Genomic DNA, 10,332 nt, shown 5'->3' on the forward strand with positions numbered 1-10,332 from the left:
TTTTTTTTTTATTTTTGAAAATATGTATCAACTGCATTATATATAAATCAATTTTACCCGATTCATCACTTATAGCCTATACTCTATTACTCTTATATTGGTATACGATATATTTACAAATTAATATTATCTTAAATAATAATAGGTACCTATATATTTTTTTTATTGCTTGCTTTCTGGCGCAGTCGCTCAAGTTTTGTCTGTTTATTAAACATACCAGAAATTATTTTCGATTCTTGAGCAGTTTACGGTAATTTTATATTTTTAGCCACACCACCTATTTATTTTTTTTAAGTCATATTTTGCCCAAATTAAAATATTAATGTAAACACGCGTCACGAAAAAAATAAATTTCAGCTAAAGTAACACAATAGCTGGTACCTACACAGAATAGTTGAATCATACACGACTGTCACAGTTAACTGAAGTCCGTGATCAATGATAATTATTAATAAGAGTGCCAATCGGTTGTTGTTTTTAGAATTTGTATTAGTTTAAGATTTTAGAAATTAAACTATACTAGATTATGATACTAATTATTATTATTGTTGTCCATACAACATAAACAAACATACATAAAATATAAATACATACCCAAACATACAATGTGTATGTATAGGTACGTCACCGCATACGTCTAAATATAAATATATTCCAACTATCAATTAGTAAAAATGTATCAATGTGACAATAATTTCTTAGTATATATAGTATAATATTTTTTGAAAATATTATAAAATAGGCATGTTTTTGCGCTTATAAAATATAATAATGGTAAAACAGCAACAACTGGAACCGGCCCATCGGGCCGCTTTTAAAATCAGATAGGGGCAAATGCCCACCTTGCCCCCCCTCAAATGACGCCACTGTAAGTACACGATTTTATTTATAAAAAATTATATTTATTTTATTTATAAACATTATTTCATGCTTTGTTGATTCAATGTATAACTAAAATTAAGACTAGAATTAATTGTTGAAAATTATTATAATTGATAAAATACTTAAATGATAGTGACCTAGTATGTTATATGTTATACGTTAACTATATTGTTTATGTGGATAATTGTGATATCTACCTATACATTTTGAATTTCGTGAACGACTGTTCGGATATATTTAAATACTGTTTAAATGATAATATGCTGATTAAACAAATCCTTAATTACAATATTGCATATATATATAAATATTTTAAATTCCAAAAATATTTTGCTTAATGATTGTTGTACACTTTATTATTAAAAATGGAGGATACTTCATTTGGACTTTTGAATAAAATAATATAGTTACGGTAGATTAAAATAAAATACCTATCATTACTCTTGCCGGCACTGCATTCCATTCAAGAAAGAACGTGATGAATGATGAAGTCACCAATATTATACCAGGTATGAAAACCGTAGTAAAATAGAATGCTCTGTCTCTGGTAAAAATCAAATTCACTTCAGGCAGCTATAGTTACCTATAAATAATTAACTATCTGTCAACATTATGTATTTAAACATTAAAATCTATAATAATATAATACCTACTTAACTCACATAAAATATGTAATATTAAAGACATTGTAAAAAAACCTACCATATTTTTTCAAAAACCACAAATTACAAGAAATTAATTATTGATTAATAATAATTTATGACAAACGGATAGTACCTAGTTAAAATAAATTAAACCAGTATTTTTATAACATAAAATGTTTGAAGTTTTTTTAAATTTAAATGTACTTATATTATCGATTTGTTTGTTATTATAGTATTAAATTCTCTATAAAATTAATTTTTGACGTTTTTGTTTTAAAGTGAAATTATGGATGGATTTTTTATATTGCCCATATTTTTTGTGACTATGATAGTTGGTGACACGCTGAAAAATGGTAATTATTTTATCATATGTGTGTAATCTAAACGTATTTCGTGTTTAGACGGCAATTATATTTACCAAATAGCAAAATAATAAATTACGTTTTGGCGATTTAGTTTTAATTTAAAGCACGCCGATATTTCTCTGAAATAATAATAGTTAAATATTGATAATACCGTAAATTTATAATCATAAACATAAAATATACTATTTTACCTCTCCAACTGCCAGTAGATGGGCATTCAGTTGTATGATTTCGGTCTAAGTATGCATTTAAAGTTTTTAACGATGGTGACTTCTTCAAAGTGCTTTCATCATTTTTCCACACATATTTTATAGCTGACATTTCATATGATACTAAACAGAATAGATGACAATCAAAAGTGATAAAAAAAAAATGCAATTTCGTTCCCTGTACGCACAAAAATGAAATATATAACATAACATTAATCGTATTTACGACTTTTTCATCTCATAAAAATACGTTTTATTAAGTCACACTTCATTACTTCAATGACAACAAACCAATAACTTTTATGATGAGTCGTGTCGTAAAAACAAGATATAATTCGGATCGTCGTGCCTTGTTTACGAAAATCAATTTGTTATTTTACTTATCACTTAATAATATAAACGTTATGAAAATAAAATATTTACTGCTCTCCATTGAAAACGTGCACTGTGGATCATCAAACGGAAATATGTTCAATATACCCTGGCAAGACAGGATCAAATGGCGTCTGAAAAAATTGTAAATTTTTTTTCAACACGTATTTTATCATTAAGAAATACGCATGTTAGTAATAAACTAATAAATACGTTGGCCGCTTTTTGAAGTTTCATAGTTGTGGGTACGCAAATTAAATTTACTGACTTCGCGGTTTACCGGCTGGTGGAGCTTCTTTGGAACATTTTACAGCCCACGGGATGTGAGGGTGCTGGTGTGAGAACATGTTTATTACCGGTCAGGATCTAACGAATGTGCGGGAAACCCTATTCTATTACAACTACAATATATAGGCATACTAACAATTCAACTACAAAACTTTACCAGCCAGCTAGATATCCCATAATATATGACATTTGAAATGGGGCCGGGGTGGGAGTGGTGATGTACGGTTATAATTACCTCATTAAATAATGGACACTGCCGTTCCTGTAGATCCTCAGAGAAAAGTGTACTGGTATTAGCGATGCTTTGAAATCGCCGTGCATGATGAAATACGTGTCCGGGACCCAAATATCCCCGTGGTGGTGAATAGCATTTAGAAAATCATACCTGCTTTGGTTCGAGTACCGCAAACGAGGGTCATACCATTGTTGTTGCAGTAAAAATTCAACCTCGTACTTCTAGACGAAACAAAACGAAATATTATGAGCATTTATGTAGGGAAATGGGCGTGCCACGGACGTGCATATCATTAAACCGATCGATTTATATTAAATGTTTTTCCTTACCAAACTAGACTCGTCGGGTGAGGCCAGACTGAGTAATAGCACACTGACATTTACTAATAAAGGCCCTAGAAATGCATATGACCATGTATTATAATATGATTGTTATGTTGAACAAATGTACGATGTTTTAGGCACATACCTTTACGAATAGGATGTCTGTTGGCCGAAGGAAGTATCACTCTCACATCTTGAGGTGTTTTCATCCCACAACAAAAATCTTGATCTAAACATGCATATGGTTTTTATATTTTCAGAAAAATAGTTGTTTTTAACCATGTGATCAATTTCGGAATTAATTAGTAATTGCAGTTATGGTTTTAATTATTTATCTACGATAACTGCAGTAGGGTTTTAGTACATACATTTTAATCTGATTCAATTTTTTATGATTCTACACATTTTTGTATTACATTTCCATTTTAAGACAACGTATAATAAATACCTACGATACAATAATTCATAAATATCGTTTTTAACAAGCTTATATACGGAGCTTAATGAAGTAAACTAGAGAATAATTTTAGTGGGTCTGTAGCGCTTTGTGCATTGTTTTTATTGTTATAGGTACATAGTATTATATTATATTTACCTCCTATATACCATAAAATATGTTTTGAGGTTTGTAAAACGACCATGGAAACTAAACCACACTGCGTGAATTTTAAGTACGGGGAATGGAAAAATGAAAAATGCTTTATATATATATGTATGAGAAATAAATGAGAGATGGTTGGGTTTTCGAGTCGGTTATATTTTATAATTTGTGACACTATTTATTTTATTTTAATAATTAACATTCTTATATTACCTATTAATAATTAAAAAAGTTTAATAAATATTATATATATTAAATATTATACGTTTATCATAACGATTGAATGTAATATTACAACGAAAACACTGTAAAATATTTGTTGTAAGTACAACTATTGTAGAACCAATCAGTGGTGGTGTGAGGGGTTATTGTGATACATTTGTCTCACAGCTAAAATTAGGTGATGTATAGGTACCTATAATAGTGGGTACTGAGAAAGTATTGGGTATTTAAGTATTTTGTATTTATATAAATATTAAATATATTAAATTCTATAGTTTGGATTAGAATTTAGATAATAATACATTTTAATTTTCTAATACATAATATTATAAAGTAATTTTATCAATAAAAATAATAATATTGATATCAATGTAGATTTGGTGGGTTGTTAACATGGCTCAGTGTTAGATCTATAAGAGCTATAAAAAATTTAGAATAAAGAGACAAACTCTAAAATCGTCCGGAATTGAGTCACGCGGTTAAATGGTTGAGCTGCGGTCGCATCAGTTGCTACCTACTTTACCCGTGTAATACATGATATAAATTATTCATGTTTTTTCTAAGGTTTCTGGAAAATATATGCAATATTTTTAATCACGAATAATTAATTTTAAAGCTTGCAATATTCCGCATTCATACATATTATGCGTACCTAATGCGTGTATATTTACTTCATAAACATTTTATTAGTTGGTATTGTGTAAATTATTAAATTAAACAATTCATTATCATTGTGTCAATACTACGTCTCGGGGCACCGGCAGGAAAATTCATTATAAATGAATGATTATTCAGAGGTCACTCGGGGATGACTGGCAAAAGTATAAAAAATTAATTAACTTCAGCATAATGTATAAACAAAAAAAAATCGTGAGAGGAACACAGGCGCCCGCAGCCAAATACATTTTAAAAAGCAAAACAAAAAAATAATAAACTGACTATAAAATTATGTTCAGTCGGAATTGGAGACTGCAATCTATGCAGTTTTTTAATTCAAATAAACTATTAACAATTAAGTTTCAAAAACGAGTGATTCAGATGTGACTTATAGTTCGCTAGAAAACGTATATAAAAATTAATTAGGTAGTTTGACTTTAATATAGGAAATATAAATTGGTGAAAGGAATAGAGACACCCGCAATCAAATTAATTTTAAAAAGTAAAAAATATGTTTATAAAAAATGTATAAATGCATACAAAATTAAAGAACTTTAAAAAAATGGGAAGTTGTCCGCTTTAAATATACAAACAAAAACAAATAAAATATGACCAAGGTCAGTTGGGGATTGGCGACATAAGTATAAAAGTGCATACAAATAAAAGAACTTTAATACTATATTTATCAAAATAATTGGGAAAAGTCTAGGGCACCTATTGACAATTAATGCCTTTTAAGACAAAATTATTAGCCATAAAATGATGTTTTAATGGAATCGGTAACTGTAGTTTACTACAATTTTTAGATACAATCAACTACTAAATAATGTATTATGTTCGTTAATATAGAATGTAATTATTCTCAAAAAAAAAAAAATTATAAAAATGTATTTATTTTTAGTATAAAATATAAAAAAAAATTAATCCACCATCTCTCCACTCAATCGTTTTTCGTATGCATTGATTTGTCATTAAATTTAAATTTAAAGTGACCTACTCAATGACAACACTTAGGGAATATAATGTGTAATGACTTTTCAGGTTTTTAAACATAGGAAATTATGTAAAAAAAAAAAATGATTTTTAAAAATATAACAAAGTTTTTTCATGCTGAATATGATGAACATAACATTACCTATATGACTATCGTATTCAGTGGAGGATCCAGGGGGGGGGGAGTAAAGGGGGCATTTGCCCTTCCAATATCCGTAGTTTCTCTTTGTTTTACATTATGTTTAGCCAATTTTGTAGCAAATATATGTACTTTTTGTACTTTTGCCCATTCCATGCCTCTCCCCCCCCCCCCAAAAAAAAAAAAATTAAGCCCTGGATCCACCACTGATCGTATTTCCTTTTTAGGCTATTGGCGATTGAAATTGATAAGATGTAACGGGGACGCTGTGTATCATTTATATGTTATTTTACACGTTCCCCGTTACAGATCCACCCCCGCCGACTTGATAATTGATAAGCTTTCAATCGCCAATCCTTGAAGCTTAATAAATAATGTAATTGTTTGTTAGTAATCGACTCTAAAATTGGAGTATATTAATACATTTTGTTTTGCTTTTTTTATAATTCCATATTTGCACATTAATCTTTCAAAAAATCGTTTTTAAAATTATGATTAAGGCTTCCACCTCCTTAAGTTTGAGGTCTGTCGATATATAGACATTGTTAAAAGTAAATATTAATCGATTGAAAATTACTTACCATCCACTGGTGGCAATAATCTTTTGTCATATCTGTTTGGGTTCACCAAATTATCAAGTATCTCTTTGTCTGATTTTCCATTTTCAAACCTTAAGTGAAATATTTAATGAATTCAAACAGTTAAAGTTCTATAACAATTATATAATATATGTTGTAAGTGGCTTTAAACTATATAACTTATTTAATACACTAGCTAAAATACAGACAATCGGCAAACATATACTATTGTCTATTATCAATAGAAAGTTAAAATCATTAAATTGGTATAAAATACACATTGAATAATCCTACAGAATATAAATACATCGTGTAATTATAATGTAAATACATAGGTTAAATTAAAATAAACAGATTTTTAAATTTGAAACATTTGAACACTTTGATAACTTACCACTATCTATATTATGTGTACAGTTCACAAAACTGGAATTTTGATTAAAGTAAAACAAGGAAACCATTTGTTATAAAAAATGAAGCAATGGGACTATTATTTTTGCATCTTCTTGTTTATATGACTGAGTTCAAATTGCGTTCAAAAAGAATCTTATATGAGTCGTGACTACTGAACTGCGTTCACCTATATATCCGATATAGCTGGAAATTAATTTTGTATTTAGGTTTTAACAACCTGCGATAGCGATGTTTTATATTTTTTAACTTTTGAAATTGAAATTAATAATGAAAGCTGTTAAAATGTTAAGTGAAAAAAGTAAACAATTATACATTATTGATGGCTATAAGTTTGCTTTTAAAAAGTTTTAAAATTATAATATTCAAATATGGTAGTGTTCAAAAGGTAGGTACCTACTTGTTTTGTAACTCTTATTTATTTAAATATCAGTCCTCGGTCTGTAAGTAAGTAAAATATATAATTTTTAATTGTTATTGGGACGTATAGACACCTATAACTGAGACCTGTCGGAAGAAAACCGTGAATGTAATTCAATCGAAACAATTTTTTGATGCGATTTAGATCCGAATGCACCCATTTTTATCAAAAAACTCAAACAGTTCAGTGTCAAGAGAACATCGAGAAATGCATTATAATATAAAATATGTTATAAATCTATTTGGGCTACTAAGTTTTGATAAGTTTTTACTTTTTAGCAAACACATAGCTTTGTAGGTTTTTATTTTTAATACGATAATAATTATTATTGTAGGGTAATTTTTTATTTTATAATTTTACTTACACGTCTGAGCTATCTGATAACACGTTTTGTAATAACGGTACGAGAAAGGAAGCCGCTTGTAGCAGCCTCCATATTCGTTCCATTCTATGGCATCTGAAACAAACACATCATAATATTATTAATACAATAAGAAATCACGATGATTCAAAACAATGCATTACAACAGTATGGTTGTAAAAAAATGGTATTTAATTTAAGATATTTGTATTAATTGACATATACCTAATTTTTTTCGATATTAACTAGTTATTTAAGCACTTTTGGTACATGTTCATTGAACGTTTAATAATAATAATAAAAACAATGATACTGCACAAATATATAACAATGCAATTGTTTAATTCATTTTTAACTAATTAAAAAATATTAATTCATATGTAATAACTATGTGGTGTTTACTCATATGTCGTAACTGCATAGTTTAATTTATAATTGATTTTATCAGATTACCGTTGCAGATGTCATTTGTACAATTTGCGTATTTTAAAGCTTATTTTGCATTATTCTAGAATTTTGGAATTTATTAAAAAATCTATAATACAAAAATATGTATATTTAAATAAATTATCCTTTTATGAAAATACCAACTACTTTTAATTTGAAACGATTTTAATATATCAATACACCATTATTAATCTCAGTAGACGCTTATATATAAAGAGTTGTTTTTTAAATTTAAATTTTCATAAATCATCATATACTATAGACTATAGTGGTATAGCGTATATAAATTATACACTCATATAATTAATAATTACTAAAAATTTGAGATATTTTATCATGTAAAATAATTTCATGTTTTTTTTTTCATTCCCATAAACCAATAATATTTTTGTTGCAACTATAAAATTTGTCAATTTTATTTTCAAAAGTAAGCCCTTAAAATAGATTCTTCAACGGTTTTATTATGTATAGTTTGTACGGGTCAAAAAAAAGGTATGGTTTTTTTCAAAGTCATAGCCCATAAATTATATTTTTTTTTATCAATAATTTATTTACCATCTTGTTTGAAAATAATACTATAAAATATTCTTATTATATTTTCAATATGTATTTGTAAAATGGACATATTTTTTGTCAACATATTTATAGGACTAAACTATGATTTAAGCCATAACGAAATATATTTGAAGTGTTTTTGTTTATAATTTCATGGAAATTAATTTTACAGAATTTTCTTTTACCTAATAATAAAACATTTATATTTTTATCAGTAGCTTCGAGTAGGTACTTTATTGTATTTAGTTTATTATTACCTATAGTTAATAAATTATTAAAATAATAATAATACATTTAAATTTATTTAAATTAATTAATTAGTTTATTTGGTGTACATATTTAGTACCTAATATCAATTGAAAAAAAAACTATATGCATATTATATTTAGTTAAAAAATTTGTCTTTTCTGAAAATATTTTGATAATTAACAACTTTGGAAATAGATGGGTACATAATATAATCGACAGTTAAAATGTTGTTAGCTCCGTGACCGCCGGTATATTGATCTGACGCTAAGGTGTAAGACTAATCAAAACTAAAAGTAGGTAAGTATACGATTTACTCCGGGTATAATAATAATAGTATGGTGTACCGGTGGGTGAAAAAAAATCACAGAGGGTTGTACTAGGTCAGAATTATATTTATACCGTTTTTGTGGTCCGCTATTATACACGAAAGCTGTGGCGTAAGTATATATTGTTAAATAAAAACATTATTGTGGTTGTAGGTAATAATGTGGCACGCGATCGTAAGCATAAATAACGCGCGTGATGTATGAAATATACGCAAAATTATTACTTTTTTTTATTGCGGTAGAAAAGGTAAATTTTTAAATTTTTAATCGAAAAGTGACGCCACGAAGTGAGCCATATATTATACATTTCTACTTAAAGTTTGCACCGAAGCAAATTATTACTACAAAGCACATACGAGTTATATGCATACCTAGGTATTGTATAAAAAATTCTATATAAGCATGTACGTCATACATTATGTTATACTTAAAATTTAAATTATACTTCGTAGACGATACTCTAGCAACAATATTTGTGTTAAACGAAATCGTTTGGCCGAAATTAATTTTGACTTTGTTTTTCAATTATTGGTTGTTATTATGTTATGGACCGACCCAAGACGGTTGGTAAAATACAATTTTACCAAAATTGAAACGTTGAAAACAACGTTTTCATAAAATTAACACATTTTTTATTCGTTAAATTACTTCTATGTACCAATATTAAAATAATTTTTTTGTGGCTCGGTGTGTGCATTCAGTTACGAAACTTGTTATGAGTGTACGCACTGGTCGGTGTCACTAGCTCCCGGATGGGTGACCACCCACAGGGCCGTCCCGAAGAAAAATTTATGGGGGGGTGGTAGACCTATATTAACTAGCCGACTCAAAAAATTTAATTCTCGCTTCACTCGAAAATTTTATATTATTTTGCATTATAATTTATATGAGAATTTTAAAAACATACTATATATAGCTTTATTTAAGGGCCTAATGTAGCGTGGAATGGTTGGCCGTAGTGACTACTGTCACTAGCACCCGGATGGGTGATCACTCTGGTTTCTAGCGACGAATTCTCACCCCACATACACACGTGTTCTTCAACCCAAGGGGG

At 28.2% G+C, this 10,332-nt stretch overlaps 1 protein-coding gene across 1 annotated transcript in view; it reads right to left on the reverse strand.

Annotated features, from left to right (window-relative positions):
• The window catches only part of LOC100162577 (glutamate-gated chloride channel alpha-like), a 126,154-nt gene that overhangs the window by 9,629 nt on the left and 106,193 nt on the right, over positions 1–10,332 (reverse strand). Inside the window, 9 exon segments of the mRNA XM_029490403.1 lie at positions 1,314–1,448; positions 1,451–1,465; positions 2,083–2,223; positions 2,524–2,606; positions 2,996–3,216; positions 3,325–3,389; positions 3,464–3,547; positions 6,512–6,600; positions 7,705–7,797. Coding sequence (XP_029346263.1) covers positions 1,314–1,448; positions 1,451–1,465; positions 2,083–2,223; positions 2,524–2,606; positions 2,996–3,216; positions 3,325–3,389; positions 3,464–3,547; positions 6,512–6,600; positions 7,705–7,787 — 916 coding nt within the window. The 5' untranslated portion in view covers positions 7,788–7,797.

The sequence above is a fragment of the Acyrthosiphon pisum genome, chromosome A2 (genome assembly GCF_005508785.2).
Source record: "Acyrthosiphon pisum isolate AL4f chromosome A2, pea_aphid_22Mar2018_4r6ur, whole genome shotgun sequence".
NCBI classification, from domain to species: Eukaryota; Metazoa; Arthropoda; class Insecta; order Hemiptera; family Aphididae; genus Acyrthosiphon; species Acyrthosiphon pisum.